A 21791-nucleotide genomic window follows, 5' to 3' on the forward strand; every position below is an offset into this window, starting at 1 on the left:
ACTGCTCCATAGTTGTATGCCTTCTGCCCAGACCACACAGCTCATTAACAGTTTCCTCATCCAAACCGTCTCCACAACTATCCTGGCAACCTGGGTAGAGACTGGTAGCCAAGACAAACCTGATGGGCAACTTAAGAGACACTGATGGTTGATGTCAGGGTGTATGCTGGCTCACAGCAGGAATTAAGGAGTCAGACTTCCAAGGGGAGCCAAGAAAAGTCTGTGAAAGCCAAGGGACAGTGTCAAGAACCTAAAGTCGAGTTGGGCGGTGCTGGTACATGTCTTTAATTCCAGCAATCCGGAGGCAGAGGCTGGTAGATCTGTGTGAGTTAGAAGTTAGCCTGGTCTACAGAGCAAGTTTCAGGACAGCCAGGGTCACAGAGAAATCCTGTCCCAAACAAATAAACAAATAAAACACAGAATTAAAAAACCTTAAATCTGTTGGGCAGTGGTGGCGCACGCCTTTAATCCCAGCACTAGGGAGGCAGAGGCAGTCGGATTTCTGAGTTCGAGGCCAGCCTGGTCTACAGAATGAGTTCCAGGACAGCCAGGGCTACACAGAGAAACCCTGTCTCAAAAAACCAAAAACTAAAAACTAAAAACTAAAAACCAAAAACCAAAAACCAAAAAAAAAAAAAAAAAAAAAAAAAAAAAACCAAAAAACTTACATCTGTTACAGGGCTCATAGAATGGAGAATTTCCTTTTACCTGTCTGGGCAAAGCTTCCTCAAAAGTGTAGGGCAGGAGGCCTCCAAGTGTAGAACTAACGGTCCCTCCTGGGCTTGAAGCTCCTTAATGACAGCTTTTGCAGGCCATCGGTGTTGAGTCTGCACTCAGGAGCCAGGCACTGGATGGAGAGGCTACCTGGCTGGGTAGTCAGACTGTAAGGTATATTGGAGGGGCTGGGGAGGGGAGAGCAGAGCAGACAGGGCCTTAAGTTTCTCTCTGAAGCGCTAAGTGGACCTGATAGGCACGAGGAGATGGGGCGGGACTGTAAAGCTCGGTTTCTTTTACGGTTTGTTTGTTTGTTTCTTTAATTGTTCTTTCCCAACCGCCACAGCAGTTCTGAGTAGGTGGGGCCAGTGACCAGCACTCAGGCTCGCGGGGCACCGGCCACTACCAGCTGCGCGCACAGATTGTGCCACCTGGTCTTGACGTCCGGCAGCTCGTGTGGTCTCTTCAGGATTCAACTCACACGCTGGAAACCAATGAGTCTCTCTGACATTTCGCGGCGAAGGAGCCCTGTGTCCCAAGAGCCTTCACCTGACTGGCCCCAGACACCCGATCCCCTGAGGCCTTCCCCTTTCCCGAACCCCGTGATGCAAGCCCTCTACAGTTTATCCCGCATGCTGCTCTTCCCGACTTACTGGTCTCTGGACCAGTTGCTGGCCTACTGGGCACCAACAGTGCGACCCAGCAGCTTAGGGTGGCTCAAAGTCCTGACTGGAAGCGGGGTGTTGCTACCGCTGGTGGTGGTCGGCCTACCCATAGGGTTGGTCGGCCTTATGCTCTGGCTGCCCCTCCAGGTCTGGCGCCGCCCCTTCTGCTATCAGCCTCCTCCCGCATGCTGGGTGTGGCCAAAGCCCTGGCACCCGCTGGCTGAGCGCCGGCGCTGCTTTGTCTTTCTCACTGCTAATGTGTGCCTGTTCCCCCACGGGCTGGCACACTTTAACAACCTGTCGCACACCCAGCAACGCGCGGAGGCTGTTGGGGCCGCACTGCTAGGTAGCCTTCGATTATCACAGTATGGGGCTACCGAATGCAGCCAGCTGCTGCCTAAGGTGCCTGGTGGTGTGCTGAAGGCCACATTGCCTACGGATTTAGACTTCGTGTGTCTGCAGGAAGTGTTCGACCTCCGCGCAGCTCGTCGTCTTGTGCGAATCTTGGTACCAAATCTGGGCCCGGTGCTGTATGATATAGGCACATTTGGCTTAATAGCCGGGCCGTACATCAAGTTACTGGGCAGTGGGCTTCTACTAGCCTCACGCTACCCTCTGCTGCGTGCCACCTTCCGTTGCTTTCCTAACGCTCGTCGCGAGGACGCCATGGCCTCCAAAGGTCTAATATCTGTCCAGGTACTAACCCAGGCTGCAATGAGCCCTAGTGGGGAAAGAGTAAGCAGTGGGTTTAACGGGGAGAACAAGGAGACCTGGAACTATGGGTGGTGTTGCAGGCGCAGCTAGGCATCCTGGACGGGCGCCGCATCGTGGGATACCTTCATTGCACACACTTGCAGGCACCCGTTGGTGAGCCCTGCAGGAGGGTTTGGAATGTGGGCAGCCCCTCTTCTCTCCTTTGAGGGCAGTAGGTCCCTTAACCTCACCAACATGTTTATCCCTACGTCCCAATGTTCTCTGCCCCAAACATCCCAAGAAATACCTGGGTGGTTTACCCGGGTATAGTCTTAGATCCCTACTCTGGTCTAAGCCAACCCCATCCCTCCTCTTAGAGGATGGACATATTCGCTGCCAACAGCTGACGCTGCTACTGGAATGGGTGGAGGAGTTCGAGGCCGAGAGCCGCCAGAGTGGTGAGGCTGTAGCATTTAGTGTCCTTCTGGGAGACCTAAACTTTGACAACTGCTCACAAGGTAAGAAGCTGTCGCAGGTGGAGCCAAGAGACCCAGCTCTGCCCACTAAGAAATGGTTTTTCCTCCACAGATCATGCAAAGGAGCAGGGACATAAATTCTTCAGCTGTTTTCAGGACCCCTGCCGGATAGGCGCTGGCCAGGAGCAGCCCTGGGCCTTGGGTACTGCTTCTGGGGAGGTGGGAGAGCAGGTCTGCCGGGATGTCTGTCAGCAAGGCTGCCTGCCACTGATTCTGCTCTCCCCGGACCCCACAGGGACAATCTTGAACAGCTCTAGGCTACGCCATTCCACTGCCAGCTCCCCAGAGATGCTTCGGAGGTAAGTGGAATCCTTGAACCCAGGACTACTAGGCAGGCAAACTGGGAGGCACTCCGTGATGCGGTCTCTCTCCTAGGGCCCTGGAGCACGAAAAAGGGCGCCGCCTCTACCTGGGAGGACCCCTTCATGGAAGTTACTCAGCTCAACCCTGGAAGGGCCGGCGTCTGGACTATATCACCTATCGCGGAGTACCTGGGAGTCGACTGAGTCCAGTAAGTGCCTGAACTGGGGGCTGCTGGGCTTGCTCTAACTGAAAACCGCTCTCAACCTGACACCTGACTCGCAGGAGGTGGAGCAGGTGACATTCAGTACTGCCTTTGCTGGACTCACGGACCACTTAGCTATGGGCCTGAAGCTTCAAGTTGTATGCTCCTGACGCTGGCGCATGGACAAGGGAATGACTTTCGAGAAAGACCACAGTGGGGAGCGAAGCCCAATAACCGTGCGACTCAAGGGATCTTTATTGTGGGGCAGTCATACAGCTTCCTGGGCGCGGCGGTACTCATAGACACTGCCGCGCTCTGGGAAGGCTGGAAATAGCGGGGGCGAGCCTGGTGGTGGCGCTGGGTCCTCCGGGTCTCCGTAGCCCCCACCCCCAGGAGTGTGGAGACAGAACGCGTCCTGCGAAGAAGAGCAAGTTCAACACAGGTGTGGCCTTGTCCCAGTTAAGACACAATTACCCAACCACCCTATTTCCGTTTGGGAGTCAGATTAAATTTTTGTATCCCTGTTCTCCACACAGGCTCCCTCTCTTACCCCGGGGTACACGGTCACAGATGTCTTGCCGCCCAAATTCACTGTACGACCATCTTTTCTGATCAGGAGGTTTAAGCCACGTGCACCAGGCTCTCCCCCTATAGGAGGTAAAAGCAAGGAGCTGGGGGTCAAGAGAGGTAGAGGCAGGGAGATGGGGTCCTTAGATGGTGGCAGCAGAGCAAAAGAGGCAGGGAAGAGCTGGGGAAACCACCCACCGTGGAGGCCATAAGGCTGGAAGGCGCGGCGCTCCGTGAGCACAGACAGCAGCGCCTCTTCCCGAAAGACCAGCTCTCTGATTACGCCATCACCTCCTCGGAAGCGGCCCCGGCCCCCAGAGCCTGGCCTCAGCTCGAAGCGGCGCAGGATAACCGGATACCTGTGCAGGTGAAAGGCACAGCGCATATGAGCACGGACTCATCTCCCAGATCAACTGCCTAGCACTGAGAGTGCTCAGCTCACCGGCTCTCCAAAATCTCTGGGTCCGTAATGCGTGTGTTGGTCATGTGACTGTGTACACCACTACGCCCGTGCCAGCCAGGGCCCGCGCCCGCACCACCAGCCACTGTCTCATAGTAACCCATACGGGCATTGCCCAGGGTCACATTATTCATGCAGCCCTGATAGAAGCAGATAACAGCATTTAGTTAGTGGGCACATCTAACCCCACCGCCATGTTTCCCAGCAGCCCCTAGACCTGTGTCCACTTTGCTCCACCACACCTGGGAGGCTGCACAGGCCCCAAAAGCCCCCAGAATGACATCCACTACTCGCTGAGATGTGAGCACGTTGCCTCCGACCACTGCTGCCTCTGGGGATGGATCCAATATGGAGCCTTTGGGAATTATGACATGCACAGGAGCCAGGCAACCCTGGTGAATGACCAAGGTGGTTAATTAGGGCTGGGTACTATCCATGTTGAGATAAAAATCCCACCACCCTAGGCTCTGATCATATTGGGCTGCCTATGTTTTCTAGCAAGCCTCAGGGTGACTGCACACCTCTACGAACCTGGTTAAGTGGGATGTCACGGCCCACTAGACAGCGCAAGCAATAGATGAGAGCAGACAGTGTTATGGCTCGCGGGGCATTGAGATTGCCAAACACCTCAGACCCGGAACCACTGAAGTCAAATACGGCGCTGCCCTACCCTCAGGAGAAAAAAGGTGCGGCTATCAGCAATGGAATGGGCCTCACCCCAGAGGCCAGAGCCTGCCCCATTTTCCTTCCAAACGAACCTGATTCAGGTTGATTTGAACACGTAGGCAGATGGGAGAGCCATCGTCCATGTGATCCTCTGCAGAGACCTCCAGGGGCAGGCCCCTGGCCTGTCTGGAAGTCCCAAAAGCCCGAAGCATGTCTCGCACTGCTAGTTCAGCATTTGCCTAGCAGAAATAAGGTTCAGCCTAGCCAGGCCTTCTGCAGGGTGGCCTACCTACCTTGGGGCAGCTACAACACTGCCCATGTATGCCCCTGTTCCCAGGCCCACCTGAATATGGCCCATATAGGCCTGCACCACATCTAAGCCATACTGTCCGATCAGCTCTCCCACCAGCTGGATGCCTTTCTGGTTAGCTGCCACCTGGGCACGAAGATCTGACAAGTTGTCATGCAGGTTCCTGGTTCCACTGCAGCCAGAGATCTTGCCTGGTGCTCTTAGGGCCTCTGTCACCGCTGGATGGACAGGGTGACAAACTAAGCCATCTCCCCGACCCTCGGGAACAGATACCTGTGCATGCCTGTTCCATAACCACAAGAACACTGGACACTGGGAGCTCCCTGTTGACCTTTTGCTGGCATGCCCCACCACACGCACATGCACACGCATGTGCACACACTTTGCAAACTCCTGGACTCTGAAGACTGTAGGTTCCATCTTTCTGCTAAGCCCTCTTCAGCAGCTCAGTATCTAGAGCACCTTTGGCAAGCAGTTGTGCCAAAGACTTCCCTGGAGCTGGAGGTGACTTGGAAGAGGGTGGGTTCATCCCTTAGCAAGCTCACCCATCTGCCTTCTCTAGGCTCCCCTCTTGATAACACTATGAACACCAAGATTGTGTTATTTACTGACCAAACTGGTTTTTTTGTTTTCTTTTGTTTTTCGAGACAGGGTTTCTCTGTGTAGTTCTGGCTATCCTAGAACTCACTCTGTAGACCAGGCTAGCCTCGAACTCAGAAATCTTCCTGCCTCTGCCTCCCAAGTGCTGGGATTAAAGGCATGCAAAACCACTGCCCAGCAGACAACTGTTTCTTGTTTATTGTTTCTTGTTATTAACCTTTAATCCCAGCCCTTAGGGAGCCACAGGTCTGTAATCCCAAGTAGTAAAGGTAAAGTCAGATTGTAGAAGAAAGTAGCCATGTTTGAAAATGATATCTAATTTGAGCTGCAGGCAAATCGACAAGAGATTTGACAGAATAGGATATGACAAACTCTCACAGAGAGAGGAAAGGGAAGCTACTTAAGAGAGAGTGGCACAGAGGGAGAAGAAGGCAGTTTTACAGGGACAGTTACAGAGAGACAGGCTGCAGAGAGAACAAGCTAGACACAAGTGAAGACAGAACAAACCAGAGAATGAGAAGGAGCCAGAAGATTAGACATATTGCCAAAGTCACTATGAAGCCAAGCAGAGCAATTCAGTCAGAGGCTGAGAGAAGTCAGGTTGAATCAGTCAGCTTGGAGAGGAGTTGGAGCCAGAAAAACTGAGTTGAACCAGCTAGTCAGAGGTCAGAAAGAACTAGAAAGGGTGAGCTTATTTAGCAGTAAGTCTCAAAGGCTGAAAACATTCTAGGCCTAGAAAGGATTGTACTGAGGCTAGATGTTTTGAGGACTAGGCCTAGGTTAGCAGACTGAGACAGTAAGCCTTGGAGATGACAATTACATCAGGCGAATATAAGATGCTGCATGCCCCACACGCACCATATCCTATCTGCTCTATGTCCTGCCCACTCCCACTGGCTTCTAAGTACTTCAAAAATATGAGGCAGCACAAGGCTGAGATATGCAGGGCTCAGCACCTAACAGCACTTGGTGCTCTTGAAGAGGACCCAGGGCTGATTTCCAGCACCCACACAAGGGGGCTCATAAGTGCCTATAACTAACTCCAATCCCCGAGGATCTTACGATCTCTTCTGCTCTCTAAGGACACCTGTATACATGTGGTGCACTCAGGCAGACACATACACACAAATCCTACCAAGCACTATCGAGGAAGTCCTGTGTTGTCTTCCTGCAGTTTCTTCTATCTAGCCAAGGTTCTCCTCCTACTCCTGTAAGCTGTGTCATCTAGCCCCAAGAATATACCACACCTGGGGAAAAGCCCTCACTTTCCAGTTTCCATCAGGCCTTCTCTGAGGTCTACTGGCCGCCTGGACTCTCAGCCATGTGTTTACACTTGTGTCTCCATGATCCACTGCAGCTCCCCATGATCAAGCTTACCCTATATGCCTTGTGGGTTACCCACACTCTCTACCATGCCCTCTTCACCTCAACTGATGCCTTTTTGAGTTCTCAGATCCTTGTGGCCTCAGAGCAAGGCTGTCTCTCCCCATCTTTCACCTTGCCTGTAGCTGCTCTATGCAGCTCAGTGAAAACGCTCCACCCTGTAGCTATCCAAGCCTGACCTCACAATCTCTAGATTGTATAAACTTTAGTTCCCAAACAGTTCCTTCCACCCTCTACCTTCTGGATGCCCACCATCTTTGAGGGTGACTGCAACTGTCCCCTCTAGCCATTCTACCCACCTTTAGGGTTACTCTGCAGGTATGTGTACCAGCCAATCATCATAACCCAGTTGCTCCACTGCCCAGTGACTGAGACCCAGACCCATACAGCTCCCTGGAATTCCATAGTCTCAATACCCAGTGTAGCTTGCAGCAGTTGCCAACTTTGATACTATCTCTTCTACCGTCTACCCCCTGGGGTGTCTTGGCCAACTCCCCACCCCAAAATCACCTTCTAGGAGGTCATCTTTGGTCCAGATAGAAGTCATCTGAACTCTTTTGCATATCTGAGATGATTTACAGTTGACTTGAGAGGTCACCACTGTCTCTATCAAGCCTCAAGATAGGCCTGGGCTGATACCAGCTGTGTATCCGGATTCTGCCCAGCCTTGTCTCTGGTAGCAGCCACGCATCCCTGCCTGCCAACTCCTCACTGTGACCCTTTTCCGGCTCACTCACCCTCTTCCTGGAAGACGCCTCCCTGGACCAGTTTGAAGGACAGAAAAACAGCGCCTTCCTGTTGCAGTGTGGTGGAGTGAGGAGGCATAGAGCCAGGTGTGACGCCTCCAATGTCTGCATGGTGCCCTCGGCTAGCCACGTAGAACACAGGCCTCGACTGGCCTGGCCAAAACACCTAAGGAGCGAACAGCAGCTGTCAGTGGCACCAGAAACCTCTGTCCCCCTAACACTAGTCACGGTAGCACTTCCTCACCGGTGTGATGACAGTCAGGTCAGGAAGATGGCTGCCCCCTGCACTGGGATGGTTACTGAGCATCACATCACCAGGATGGAGGTCGGCTCCTAAGTGCTGAATCTGAAACCAGGAGACGTACATAGAATGGACACAGGAGGTGAGGTCATGGGGCAAGGGAGGGGGCAAAAGGGAAGATGTCACTGTCACCACACCTGGAACTGTACAGTCTCTTGCATAGCACCCAGGTGCACAGGAATGTGGGGAGCATTGGAGACAAGGCCCCCATCTGGCCCAAAGAGGGCACAGGAGAAGTCGAGGCGTTCCTTGATGTTGGTAGAGATGGCTGTGCGCTGTAGGATGCGGCCCATCTGCTCTGGGGGGCACAGAGTGGCCAGGTGGCCCCATCATCCACAGGTATAGCTCCAAGAAAGAGGCACAGGACCCACAGAGTCAAGGCCTCCTGGGCCCAAACCCAAGACCCAGCAGCTTTTCCTGTGCCCCAGGGAAGACCAGGGTGGTAACATTCCCTCTTAATCAGAAAGGCTGAAGCCCGGTGTATGGCGGCTTATGAAAAAAACACTCCCTTTCCAGCCTGCCTGGGTCACACTTCAACTTTCCTCCCTAACTGATGCAGCAAGAACCTGCCCCAAGCATAAACCCCCAGGCTGCTGAATGCTGGTGGCCTAGCTTGAACAGATGAGCTCACAGTGTATGCCTGTGTTCTATCCCTAAATAGCTGAAGATCAAATGGCTCCTGATGAGAATAGGAGATGACTTGCCCTGTCCAAAGCCTGCTCTTGCAGCATGGAGTACAATTTCAGAGCCAAGGCCACTCTGCTCACCCCACCACCAGTGAGGATTCTGCCCTTCCCCTTGGCACACATCAGTTACCCTACTTGTCTGTATTTCTGCCTTGTAGGCAACCATTCCCCACTATGTCCCACATCACACATGGCAGCCCTAGGAGGAGGAGAGCGGTGTCTACTCACCAGCAATGCTCATGAAGCGGTGTGAGAAAATAGAGAGTTGAATGGGGTCAAGCTTGGTGTCTGCCATACTGGGAGGCTCAGCTCCCACAGAAATGCGGATATCCCCTGTCTCAGTCACCTCTGCTTGGCAACCTGGTTCTACAAGGATGGTGCTGGGGGCAGGAAACACAGAGGAGCTACGAGAAGGCTGGCCACAACCTCCCCGCCACCTGAGATGTCAGTACTCCACACCAGGGGATACCCAATAATGGAACCTCTGCAGCCCTGGGCCAGGGGATCTGCTGTGGTGGGCCCTGCAATAACCCCTCCAAGGCTATACCAATCCAGACTTACCTGTTGTTGTCGATGATAAGGCAGGGCCCGTGGAGCTGGTGCCCATAGCCAAGTTCTCCTAAGAGGTACACAGGAGTCTCCTGATAACCCCCTTCAAAGTAGCATTGGGTCACCTGCAGAAGATGTAGAATGTGCGGAATGAGCTGGGCTTCCAGATCATTTTCCCTGAGGCCCCTCAATATGGCTGGACCTCCCCATCAGCCTTTGTTCCTTGAAGTCCTGAGGATGTAGGTGGACCAGCATAGCAAGGCCTCCAACCTTTTCCACATGGGGAGGTCCACTCTGGATTTTGGGGGAGTCCTCTAGCTGAAGTCCACTACGGCCAGTTCCCCTCACACGCACGTCATCCACCACCACCGGCCGCTCAGGAATGATGAAGCCAAACTCTCTCATGTACCTGCACCCACCCATACAAGAGAGCAATGAGGATGAAGCCACCAGGCCAGCGGGCCACATGCTGGGCTCACAGGACACACATACCTCTCAACAAATGCTGCTCCGAAGTCACCAGCACGGGGTGAGCAGGCTGTGGCTGGATGCTGGTGGGCAGACACCATTAAGGCACAGTCAGTGCCTTGGTAGCGAAGGTGCAGGAAGCTCTCGGTGCTGATCTGAGACCTGTAGGAAGCAGGTTGGGGTGCTTACCCAGGACTGTCCTGTCTGAGGGTGCTTTTCCTGCTTCCTCAGGCACTGTGAGACTCAGGAACATCTGGGAAGCCATCCAGTGGTATGCCACTGAAGGGGAGGTGGAGACAAAGCCAGTCCTGTGTTCAGTGGTTCATGAATTTACCTAGGGAAGCCCTGGGCCTGCAAAGCATCCACACACTGCTCCTCCAGGCGGCTCAGTCTCTGGTCCAGTTGTGCAAAGGTTTCAGGTGTGTAAGACAGGGAACAGGGCTCCTGTGCTTCATGAACCACATCTGCCAAGGCCAGTCCCAGTGCTGACAGAAGCCCGCTGTGCCTGCAGAAATGGATGGCACGGCAGTGTGGGGACAATCCTCAAAGCCAACTCCCTCAGCCAAGAGCACATGGCCATATGCAGACCCACCTGTGAATATGCACAGTGTCCATACCCAGGGCCCGAGCAATGGCACAAGCATGTTGCCCACCAGCTCCTCCAAAGCAAGCCAATACATGGGCTGAGGGGTCATGGCCTCGTGCCTGGTGATCCAGGAAGGGTCAATAAATAATCTTTCATACACTTGACAGCCCCCTACCCTGTCTGATTTCTGTAGAGAGTGGTTCTGATGCTTTGGTTGGGAATCTCTGTTTACTGACGCTGAAGGTTCTAGCCCTCAATTGGTTTTTGGTCTATCAATAAAGATGCCAGTGGCCAATGGCTAGAAAGAAAGAGGCAGGACTTCCAGGCTCCTGCAGACTAGGAGAAAGTAGCAGAGGAGAAAAGCTAACCAGCTATGTTTCCAGGTAATTGGCCTCTGTCCTCTGACCACTACCCCGACTGGGCCTGGGGTGGCAGGGGAAGGATTAGGGGTGCCCAGGCATTTCAAGATTAACTGGCGTGTGCTACACATTTCTGTTGGTCTGAGAGAGTATAGGAGCAGGGCTAGGGTGGACCAGTGATAGTGGACAGAGGGGGCACACCTGTGTGAGGGCACGGATAGGCCGGCACATGGCTTCATTGGCAACACGCACAAAACCCATGGCCACCTCCTCCAGACTTAGTTGGGAAGCTGGGCAAGGTCCATTGGTCAAGAAGCTGTTGACCTCAGTGGCCACAGCCTCTAGAGCCTTTCGGGAAGCCTCAGGAGACAGTGGCTGGTCTTCTCCTGGCCCAAAAATGCAGGGGAAGGAGGCAGGCAACAGGCGACCCAGGACCAGATTAGCATCTGTCACTGTCACAGGACCCCCTGGGAAGAAGGAACAGGAGTGTGGGTTGGAGGCTAGAGATGCAAATCAGAAGTGGCCAGCAGGGATGGGCCTAGAACACCATGGGGAGAGGCTGAGCAAAGCAGAGGCTAGCTTTTACCTTTGCGGTAGCAGGCAGGACCTGGGTGGGCACCTGCTGACTCTGGACCAACCACAAAGAGGCCAGACCTTGGGGGATAAAAGACTGGAATTAGAGGTGCAGAGGATAAAGAAGCTGAGAGGCTGTAACTGAAGAGACAGGAGCTGACCTGAAGAAGAGGCGTGAACCCCCGCCAGCTGCCACTGTGTTGATGTCCAGCTGGGGGGCCTGGAGGGTAACACCTGCTGTGCTAGCCTCAAAGACGTGCTCAAATTCTCCAGCATAGCGGCTCACATCTGTGGATGTGCCTGACAGCGGATAAGATGCTAGGAGTCAGCCCCCAAGACCTGAGCCCCCAGTATCATGCAGCTAGGCAGCTAAAGGTCTTCCCTCACACACCCACTTCAGCCTTCATACCTCCCATGTCAAAGCCAATGACAGGCTGACCACCTTCCAGCTGGTAGGTGGTAGCTGAGTAGCCAACCACACCGCCGGCAGGGCCAGAGAGCACAGCCCGGGAACCACTGAAGGCGTCCATGGGTGCCAGGCCACCATCAGAGCGCATGAAGAGTACTTGCACATTCTGTGAATGGGGAGAGCGGACAGTGATGTGCTGGGCAGGTGCAAGGCCAGGGCCTGGAGCAGGGTGGTCAACAGGCCTCACCTTTAGCTGGCCCTGGAAGCCTCGGCGGAAGCCCTGCACATAGCGCTGGATGGTAGGAGTAAGGTAAGCGTCAGCGCAGGCTGTATGCCCCCGAGGAACAATTCGTACCATGGGCATGACTTCCGAGGACAAGGAGACGTGCGTGAAGCCCAGCTCCCGGGCCAGTGTGCCCACCTGCTGCTCGTGCTGGGCCCACCTACAACGAGAACCCAGGGGGCTCTGTGCCTCCCACCCGACATCCTTTCAGCTTTCCTCTGTACCCAGCCTCCACCCACAGGAAACAGCCTCGACTCACGTGTATGAATGCATGAGTACCACTGCCAGACTGTGAATGCCCCGAGATAAGAGCCCCTCCAGCTTCCCACGCAGGGCTCCCAGATCCACAGGCTTCTGTATCTCTAACAGGTCCCCTGTACAGCCTGCGAAGAGCCCACGGCCCCCATTCAAAAGTTGCTAGGATCGGCCTACCCCCAAGAACCTCACACAGGCTGTCAGCACCATCCGCACCTTTGACAGGAGAGCCGGCACCTGGTTCTCCACGGTAGAGCACCACTCGCTCATCCACCTCCAGTACCTCCTCATACAGCACCTCTGGCATGGGCACAGCCTGAGTAAGGGCAGGCAGAGGCTCAGAGGAGACCCAGGCCTGAGGGTTCTGTGGGGTCCTGCACGGTGTTGCAGTGCAGGCCAAAGGGATGTGTCCCCCAAAACTAAGAGACAGTTAAAATAGCCCAGCAAGGTCCACCCAGAAGGCTTCTCTCTGAACCCAAGCCCTTAAGTAGGGTGGAACCAGCACCCTACCCCAAGAGGGCAGCTTTTTCCAGGGATTCAAAGGTGGAGCCTCCAAGTTCTCACCCTGAACTGGCAGAGTATCACATGCCAGCCTGGAAGTTTGGGGACACAGGTCCTGCTAACAGTGCTCCGTCTCCTCTAGACCTACCATCTAGTGGACTTAGCCACCGTTGCTTCACAGACCTCCCCACAAGGCCTTGGCTGGGAGAGAGGAGAGGGTGCACAAGCTTTACCTAATACCCAGTTGGCATGGGAGAGCTCACCAGGTCAAAGAGGTCTGGGCGGGCCTGAGTGCCAATATGCAGCAGGTCTCGGAAACCCCGAGTCACCAGCAGTGCCACCCGTTCTCCCTGTCGTTCCAACAGTGCATTGGTGGCCACGGTGGTACCCATACGGATGCTGGCAATGCGACTGGTGTCTAGTGGTCGGCCTCGAGGCAGCAGCACACCCTCCTCCTGGGGACCACATAGTTAATGTGAGACCTCAGGTAGGGGTCTCCCTGATGCCCCCTCCCCCTCCCCAACATTGGCCCTGGCCCACCTGCTCTAGAATTCGGCGGATGCCCTCTGTGGGTGCGTCTGCATAGTTGGCAGGATCCTCTGAGAGCAGCTTCAGGACACGCACATGCCCTCCTGGGCATTGGGCAAAGACATCTGTAAAGGTGCCACCACGGTCGATGGCAAAATGGAAGCGCCCCTCTGGGCTGCCCATGATGTTGAGGCTGGAGTCCAGTAGTGGCTCTTCAGCTGGTAGCCCTGGGAGAACTGGACAGAAGAGCCTGTCACTGGGAGTGAGGGGGTTTAGGGTTATGCCTGGGGCGGTGGGGGGGGGGGGTTGGTTTCTAAGAAGAGGCTGCGATGGGAAAGAGATGGATTCCAAGTTTAGAAGCTGCCCGGGAGAGGAGCGAGCCATAGAGTAGCCCTGGGTTTGGCAGGAGCTGCAGGACCCAGTCATAGGGCGGCCAGAGTGGAGTCAGCCAAGAAAGCCCATATGCCAGCCCAGTGCCCCCGCGGCACAGGTCTGAGAGCCCTGCTGCTGATGGAAAGTCAGTACCTGGATTAGAGGTAAAAGGACCCCGGAGCCCTTTCGTGCTAGAGGAGCCTGGGTTCTTTGCGCAGGAAAAGGCACCCGAGTTAGGCTGGGCAGGTAAGAAATAGCTCCACTTCCCACTTTGCTCAAGTTTCCCGGCCCAGACTTAAGAGTCACTGGAACCCTACAGAACCCGTACTACAGTGGGGCGAGACTGAAAGGAGACTAGAAACAGCATAGCCCTGAGGGGAAAGTAAGAAAGGCAGTAGCGGAGTAAATTCTGCACAGACCCCACCGGCGGAATCGGAATCGTGTCTTGCTCGTGTTCTCCCGCTGCGCTTCCCGCAGGCCCTGCCCCCACCTCGGGGAGGGGCCTGTAGAAACACACTCCCACACCCCCACTCCCACCACACACACAAACACACACACACAAGCCTGGCGCGCCTGGCCCTCCGGATTACGTAATTGCGGGCCGGGCCTGAGCACCTCCTCCTTCGCTCAGTGCGATTCACAGATTGAGGGACTGAGTGGCCCTTGCCAGCTAGGGGCGGACCCAGCGCTTTGGCTCAAGGGCACCTTGGTTCTCTTCTCGGAACTGCTGGACCTCTCTGCAAGTTCTGGGTCGCCGAAAGTGGGCGCCCTTGATACCCACCTTCGGGTCTCTAAGTAACTGGTTGAAACCCTAAAGTAACAACATTTCTGATGTACCCAGACTGTTCCCCAGAGTGGGAGGACCCGAGGCTGGAGATGGGTTGGGTGGAAAGGATCCGGCAAGGAACAATGGAAGGTAGGAGGCCCTCTTATTCAGTAGCAAAGGGGCACAAAGAACACACATCCCAGAGTCAACCCTACAGCGGGGGAAAAAAAAAAAAAAAAAAAAAAAAAAAAAAAAAAAAAAAAAAAAAAAAAAAAAAAAAAAAAAGGCTCAGTAGACCTAAAATCTGATGTCTGGAACTGGTGTTCCCCCTCACCGAGAACAACAGGGGAATTCTCTGTGTCCTCTACTCTCCTGTTTATTTAGCCAACCCTTAAGTGGGCCTAACTCAAAGGAAGAGAGAGTACACAGACACAGGAGGCCCCAGGACAACCAAGACTTATAGGCCAGGAAGGCCAGAATCAGTTTCTTGCTTTGCTGTTCCTTGAGGGGTTTTAGCCCCAGGAAACCAGATCTTTCTTACTAGGCCAGGGTTTCTATTCTTTCTAAGCTGGAGTCCAGAGGAGCCTCAATTGTGCTGGTTGGAAGTCAGGGCCTCTGCAAGCAGAGCAGAGGCGGGGCTCAAGTCAGGCCTGAGCCATTTAGCACCCAGAGTAAAGGGGGCATGGGCAGGTGAAACTTCCGAGACCGCAGGAAATCAGTTGAACCCAAAGACTGTACTCCATGTGCTAGGCCAGATATCAGACAGCTTAGGCACACACATGCAAGCCTTCCTTCCCCCCCCCCCCCAATCTAAGTGCACTGCTGGCTCTCAAATCCCACTTGGGCCTAGGAGGCTAGGGTGCAGGTGAGCTGGTTATATATTAGAATTGTAGGCTCTGGGCTTCATGCCACACTTCAGGCAATGCCTGGTGTCCCTGGGCATTCAAAACCTGCCCTCATGTCCCTTTCTCATTTTGTGGATGTCAGAGTAAGCTCTGTGGTGCACAGCTCAGTGAGGCTTTCATTTCAAAACAAAATAGAGAGGGCTGGATGGTAGCTCAGTGGTAGACACAAGAGGCCCTGAGTTCTGTTCCTAGTGTGGAGCAAAAAGGTGTGTGTGTGTGTGAGAGAGAGAGAGAGAGAGAGAGAGAGAGAGAGAGAGCACCCAAAGCTAGGAGACAGTCTTTTCTCAAACTCTCTCTGCCTTGCAAGAACCTTCTGGTACCCTCTTTGCTCTGCATCAATCTCACAGCCAACTGGCTGCCACCTAGGGCATTTGCACTAACCGTTCCTTAGCTTGGGAAACTTCCCCCAGCCTCATGACTCTTACTTTAGTCCAGTTCTGCTCCATGTCCTCAGAGGTGTCATCTCCTCTCTCTTGCATGGGCTCCCAAGACTTCATCCCACCCTCCTTCTTGGGATTGCTCCATCTCCCTCTACCGACCACCAGCCCCCAATAAGGAACAGGTGGCCACACTCCACAGGGGCAGGGTTTTGCATGGCTTCTTTCCATTTGGATACACATTGGATAGGAGAGCTCTGAAGGATGCCTGGGGCTCACCTCTCTCGACATCCTTGAATCTGATCGTCTTCCGCTTCTGCAGCCTGGGAGTGGCAGTCGCTTCTGACAGGAAGTTGGAGCTACAGAAGCTTAGGTTGTTGCCCCTGCTCCGAAGGACTAGCTTTAGCTCCTGGTTCTCCTGGATGAGCTGCACCAGCCGTCGTAGCTCCTCATTCTCTTGGGCCAGCCGCTGGATCTCCTGTCGTAGGCCCTCATAGCTGCTGAGAAGGGACATGCCCGGGAGGAGCACAGCAGCTGACCAGTGGTCGGTGGACTGGCCAGGAAAGAGAGGCTCTGCCATTGTGAGGTCAGCATCTGACCCCACCTCTGTATTCCAACATGGCTAGGCCCAGTCTTCCTGTCTGCAGCAGGATTCATCTGATTTCTGGCTTTGGAGGACCACCAGAGATGCCCAGACACTGCCATAGGTCTTTGGATTTCTTTATTAAGCTCTTCCTGGAAGATGAGAGTTTCTCTGAGACCGCCCAGTTTAGGTCTGTCATGGAAGGCTAATTCAGGCGTCTCTGCCATCCACCCAGCACTGGGCCCTGGTTACGGCTAGCCCCTTGGTCACCATGTGAGATTATGGATCTGGAAGTTAGTGTGATGCCTGAATCCAGGGGTTGTGCAGCATCCAAGGAAGTCAGGGAGGGTGGGTGTTGGAGCTACGCTGCAAGGGTAGCTGGTACAGTCTTAGCAGACTGAGGAACTCAATAGGCACATGGGAAAGGGCTGGTGACAAAGAACTAGACCAAGCAGCAGTGGTCTTACCCACAATGACAATGGATTTTTTAAAAAATAAATCCAATATCATTTTACATTGGACTTTTATAAAGGACTTCCTTCCATCCAATTTGTCTTGTAAAATTGTAATTCCATGCAGTCACTTTGATTCTGTGGCCTTTTCGTCATTATTATTGTTATTTCCTTTTTGCTTGCTTGATGAATGCAGCTTTCACTGGTTAATTTATGGATTAAATGGACTTCCCTTCTACTGCCCAGGAAACTCTGGCAAAGGTCCTTCATTTGTGGTAGAGGATGAGGGTAACAGTTCAGCCAGTATGAAGTCAAACAGGTCTCTGGGGGGCAGGGTGGTGAGGCTGATTATAGGAAAGATAGAAAAAAAGATGCAAGAGACAGATAACGGGAGGACTGCAGGTCAGTACCACGCCAGCCCGGAGTGTAGTTCTCATAGTTTTCTTATACTATAGTACTGTGGGAAGCAAAGCCACAAGCTAACAGAAACAGTTCTGCTGAAATATACACATTTGTTCTCACCCAAAAATCCTCCCCATTCCTACCACCAAGGTCAATAGAATCTTCAGCCCCTCGCCTTGACCCTCAAGGCGCCTCATCTTATCATTCCATGCCTCAGCAGGCCCTGAACTGCCCTGACTCTCCCTGGCAGGCAGATTTCTCTCTCTCTCTCTCTTTTTTTCCTCTGCTTCAGAGAAGTGGCAAACGGCTCCCAACAGATGGGGAAGAACCACCTAAAGATGCACTGTAGAAGACTAGGCACCACGCTCCTTTTCTAAGATATATTTATTTTTCTTATACATGTATGAGTGTTTTGCCTGAATGTGTTTAAGTGCACTGAGTGTGTGCCCGATGCTGTGGTGGCCAGATGAGGACCCTAGACCCACCCATTGGAATCATAGATCCTGATGGTTAAGTCTGCCATGGGAGTGCTGGGAACTGAACCCAGATCCTCTGCAAAAACAGCAAATGCCCTTGACCACTGAGCCTTCTCTCCAGCCTCAAGCAGTGACAGTTTAAATAGTTCTACAAGGAAACAACCCTAGTCCCAAGAAACATAGAATAGTTCAGAGAGTATAGATTTTACCCCAAATGAATGTCAGGCCCAGTAAATTGAACCCCTAGGCAGACATTCTAAACATAGAGGTGGACAGGCCCAGGAAAAGCTTCTGCCACACCCCTATCACCATCTTCAGATCTGTGCATAAGATGACCTCAAGTCTCACAATGTTATCCACATAGCAGAGAGATACTGGGAGATACTGGCAGATTATCTCAGGTATGTCAGATGTCAACATGGGCCCTTCAAAGGAGAGTTCTTGTCCTGGCAAAAAGACTCAAGGGCTGAAAGAGAATCCATGGGAAGGAGATGCTTCCTTGCTAAAACAGTGTCAGATGGAAAGGCTAGGGTCTCCTCTAAGAGGCTGACTCACCAGCAACAAAATGTTGAAAAGGCCGACAACTTGGCTCAGAGGGTGAAGGTGCTTACTGCCAAGCCTGACTACCTGAGTTGAAGCTCTGGCCTCACCCCACAGGGTGGAAGAGAGAACACCCAAAAGTAGAACCTTGTCCTCTGACCTCCACATGCTAGCTATGGCATGCACGTTCCCCACCCACAACCCCAGAGAGACAGAATTTTAAAAATTTTTATATTGAAAAGCAAAGCTGTAGCTTTAGCAAACTTAGTAGAGCACTTACCCAGAATGCACTTAACACCCTCAGAGGCAGGAGTCAGCAGTCACCGACCTTCTCGGCTACACAGAGAGAGAGTTCGAAGCTGGCCTTGGGCTGCACAATGTAGGAAATGTCGAATATAAGTCTTCCCTATCAAATCCTATTAAGCTTGTGTTTAGGGCAAGAAATTAAGACCTTCCTGTCTCCCTCACCTGTGACAGGGCAAGACAGTGCTGAGGTCCCTCCATCTGGTAGTCTTGCTAAGGCCATTTCCAGGTTTAAGTAGAATCTGATCTCCTTCATAGAGAATCCATTGAAAACTACCTTGCTCTGTCCTAGGAACCAAAGGTCAGGATGTCCTAGCTCAGTTACCTTAGCCTTTATTAAAACTGCCTGTTTGTGTGAAACGCCCCTTCAGCTGGCTAACCATTAGCTTCTGTTAAAATTGCTTGCTTTAAACTGCTTACTTCTGCAAAGCCCACCCCACCCCCTGACCCCGTGGCTGAGATGCCAGGATGTGGTTTCAGCCTTTAGCAACCCCGTGTTCTAGGCACTCAGGGCCATGCCTAGGTCCAACACTTGGGGATGGTCCCAGAAGGCTGGAATAAAGACTTTCAATTGGCTATACTCTGTGTGAGTGGCCATCTCTGGTGAGCTCCAGGGAACCCACCATGTAAAATTTGCAAATTTTTTCATTTTCCCCTACCCAGGAATACCTTTGTTTATTTAAAAGCTCAAAGTCTGTTTTAGAAATCCGATGGCCTAGAGCAGTGAGCTTTCTTTCCTTGAAGCAGTTATTCCTTTCTCCTTCCTCCATCACACAAACACACACACAAACACACTCACAGATACACACAAACCCCACACTCACAGACACACACACACCATACACACACACCCCACATTCACAGACACATACACTACACACACCCCACACTCACAGACACACACACCACACACACCACACACTTACAGACACCCACACCATACATACATACCCCACACTCACAGATACACCACACACACACACACCACACACAACACATACACATATACACATACACACACAAACACACACACCACATATTCACAGACACACACACACACACCACACACACCACACAACCCATACACATACACACACATACCCCACACTCACAGACACACACACCACACACAACCCATACACATATACACATACACACACACATACCCTGCACTCACAGACACACACACACATTTCTGGGAAACCCTGGTTGTCCTAAAACTAACCAGACTGCCTCCCAAGTGTTGGGCTTAAAGGCATGTGACACCATCACCCAGCTAAATTAGCACTGTTTAAACATTATTTTATTTCTTAGAAATAGAAGCTTGTGGGCTGGTGAGATGGCTCAATGGCACAAGGCCCTTGCCATCAAGTCTGACAACCTGAGTTTGGTCCCCAAGACCTACAGGTTAGAAGAAGAGAACCTATTCTTGTAAATTGTCCTCTGACCTCCACATCTGCCAGGGCACTCATGTGCCCCCTACACATGCACACAGGACTGACTATTAAATAAATGTAGTAAAAAAATTAAAGAGAAAGAAATGGAATCTTGCTGGGTTGCTCAAGCTGACCCCAAACTGCTGGGTGAATGGGAAAAGAGAGAAAGAAAAGAAAGAAAGAAAGAAAGAAAGAAAGAAAGAAAGAAAGAAAGAAAGACAGGCAGACAGGAAGGGAAATGACTGCTCCTACGTATGGTGGAGAAGATTTATTGTAGATAAAAGGGAGAGCATAGCCAGAGGCAGACACATCTGGAAGAGTCCAGAGTAGACATGACTCCCAGCTATAGAAAGGGAGGGGGAGGGGAAGAAAGAAGGGAGAAAGGAGAACCAGGCTCGGTGGCCAAGTAGGCCAAAGGTGAAAGGAGAAGCTGGTAACAAAAATGGCTAGACTCTGGCGAAAGGGCAGACTAGCGGCTGCTAGGTTGGAGATTTTTGGGGGTGGGGGGTGGGGGTGGGGATGCCAGCCTTACTCTGTAACAGGTAGGGACTGAGGGATGCTGGGAGAACCAGGTAGTTAGGGCTGATTTGATAGGCACCTCAGCAGTTTGTCCCAGGGTTTGAGACTTAATACTGGCCAGGCAAGTGATCTTCCTGTCTCCATCTCCGTTGCTAGGTGAGCAGGTTTGTCCACACTGCAGCTGATACATTCGGGGTTTTCTTTTTGTAAGGCAGAGTCCATGCACCTAAACTAGTTGAGGGACTTTGGATGAGTTCACATGAACTTCGCACCTCTAGATTTCCCTGGTCCTGCCCATGCCACAGCAGTGGAGGCCAGTTTTTGTTAACTGGACTCTGAACTGCTCTAGGACTGAAGAATGCAAGGAGACATGGTAGGTATGATGCTGGCCTTGACCTTGAGAACTCTGGCAGGGGCAGGTCCCTCGTCATGGTTGGGTGATCCTTTCTCTCTGGATATTGGCCAAGGTCATACAACAAGGCAAAAGTGTTTATGAGGTCTACTAAGAGTGGGGCAGGCTGCCGGGCGGTGGTGGCGCACGCCTTTAATCCCAGCACTTGGGAGGCAGAGGCAGGCGGATTTCTGAGTTCGAGGACAGCCTGGTCTACAAAGTGAGTTCCAGTACAGCCAGGACTACACAGAGAAACCCTGTCTCGAAAAACCAAAAAAAAAAAAAAAAAAAAAAAAAAAAAAAGAGTGGGGCAGGCCTTTAATCCAAGCATTCCCAAGGCAGAGGCAGGCAGAGCTCTGAGTTTAAGGCCAGCCTTGTCTACAGAGTGAGTTCCAGGACAGCCAAGGCTACAAAGAGAAACCCTGTTCTTAAGGGAAAAAAATCAATTATGGATTATGAAAGTTTTCTGCAGCTCTTCTCCTGCTCCCAGAGGTAGGGAGTAAGTTTCACACTGGGGAGGAAGAGCTGAGTTGATGAGTCCACCATCCTTACAACCTCTTCTTACAGAGTAAGGACAAGGGCCTCATTCTGGGAAAGGAAAATCTTGTTCCCAGTGTCACACAGACCCACTTGGCCACTTGGCGCAAGGGGGCCGATGAGGGACTCACGACCTCCCAGCTACTGAGCTCTGGCTTTATTTGGAAGCTAAGATTGGATAAACTTAGGCAGGGGGACAACAGGAGACAATGGCAACCTCAGGGAAAAGCCTCAGAAAAGTGTCAGGCTGCTAAGAGCCATACCTGCAAGGTCTCTGAAGGAGCCAGAGCCACAGAGTAGACATTTCTGCAGATTAGCAGATGTGTATGCGGAGACGGAATGTAACAGATGGAAAGCCAAATGACCTTGGGCCAGCTGGTGCACCACCA

The 21791-nt window shown here is 52.6% G+C and overlaps 2 protein-coding genes across 5 annotated transcripts; one reads left to right on the forward strand and one right to left on the reverse strand.

The window, feature by feature from the left end:
• The first annotated feature begins 1208 nt into the window (after positions 1 to 1208).
• Positions 1209 to 3644, forward strand: LOC117718856 (sphingomyelin phosphodiesterase 5). The gene is made up of 7 exons (XM_034516808.2): positions 1209 to 2075; positions 2174 to 2246; positions 2450 to 2590; positions 2661 to 2750; positions 2844 to 2907; positions 2984 to 3119; positions 3194 to 3644. Exons 1-7 carry the CDS (start codon positions 1209 to 1211, stop codon positions 3281 to 3283), a joined length of 1461 nt encoding a protein of 486 aa, XP_034372699.1. The 3' UTR covers positions 3284 to 3644.
• Oplah (5-oxoprolinase, ATP-hydrolysing) lies at positions 3345 to 18813 on the reverse strand. 4 transcript variants are annotated; one of them, XM_076912233.1, is made up of 29 exons: positions 18685 to 18813; positions 18497 to 18586; positions 16043 to 17142; positions 13356 to 13579; positions 13079 to 13270; positions 12531 to 12630; positions 12319 to 12442; positions 12024 to 12219; positions 11777 to 11942; positions 11529 to 11667; positions 11381 to 11448; positions 10996 to 11261; positions 10442 to 10554; positions 10184 to 10354; positions 9874 to 10011; positions 9652 to 9790; positions 9394 to 9506; positions 9061 to 9212; positions 8284 to 8444; positions 8090 to 8191; positions 7837 to 8011; positions 5150 to 5334; positions 4899 to 5045; positions 4672 to 4806; positions 4383 to 4532; positions 4123 to 4280; positions 3879 to 4039; positions 3664 to 3761; positions 3345 to 3528 (listed from the first exon to the last, which is right to left on the reverse strand). In XM_076912233.1, the coding sequence occupies exons 3-29, from the start codon at positions 16341 to 16343 to the stop codon at positions 3382 to 3384; spliced, it is 4221 nt and encodes a 1406-aa protein (XP_076768348.1). In that variant the 5' UTR covers positions 16344 to 17142; positions 18497 to 18586; positions 18685 to 18813; the 3' UTR covers positions 3345 to 3381. The 4 variants fall into 4 exon arrangements, with proteins under 4 accessions (XP_076768348.1, XP_076768349.1, XP_034372697.1 ...); XM_076912234.1 differs by lacking the exon at positions 16043 to 17142; XM_034516806.2 differs by lacking the exons at positions 16043 to 17142; positions 18497 to 18586; positions 18685 to 18813 and adding an exon at positions 14135 to 14282.
• Positions 18814 to 21791: the final 2978 nt, after the last annotated feature.

Source organism: Arvicanthis niloticus, chromosome 13 (genome assembly GCF_011762505.2).
Source record: "Arvicanthis niloticus isolate mArvNil1 chromosome 13, mArvNil1.pat.X, whole genome shotgun sequence".
Taxonomy (NCBI): domain Eukaryota; kingdom Metazoa; phylum Chordata; class Mammalia; order Rodentia; family Muridae; genus Arvicanthis; species Arvicanthis niloticus.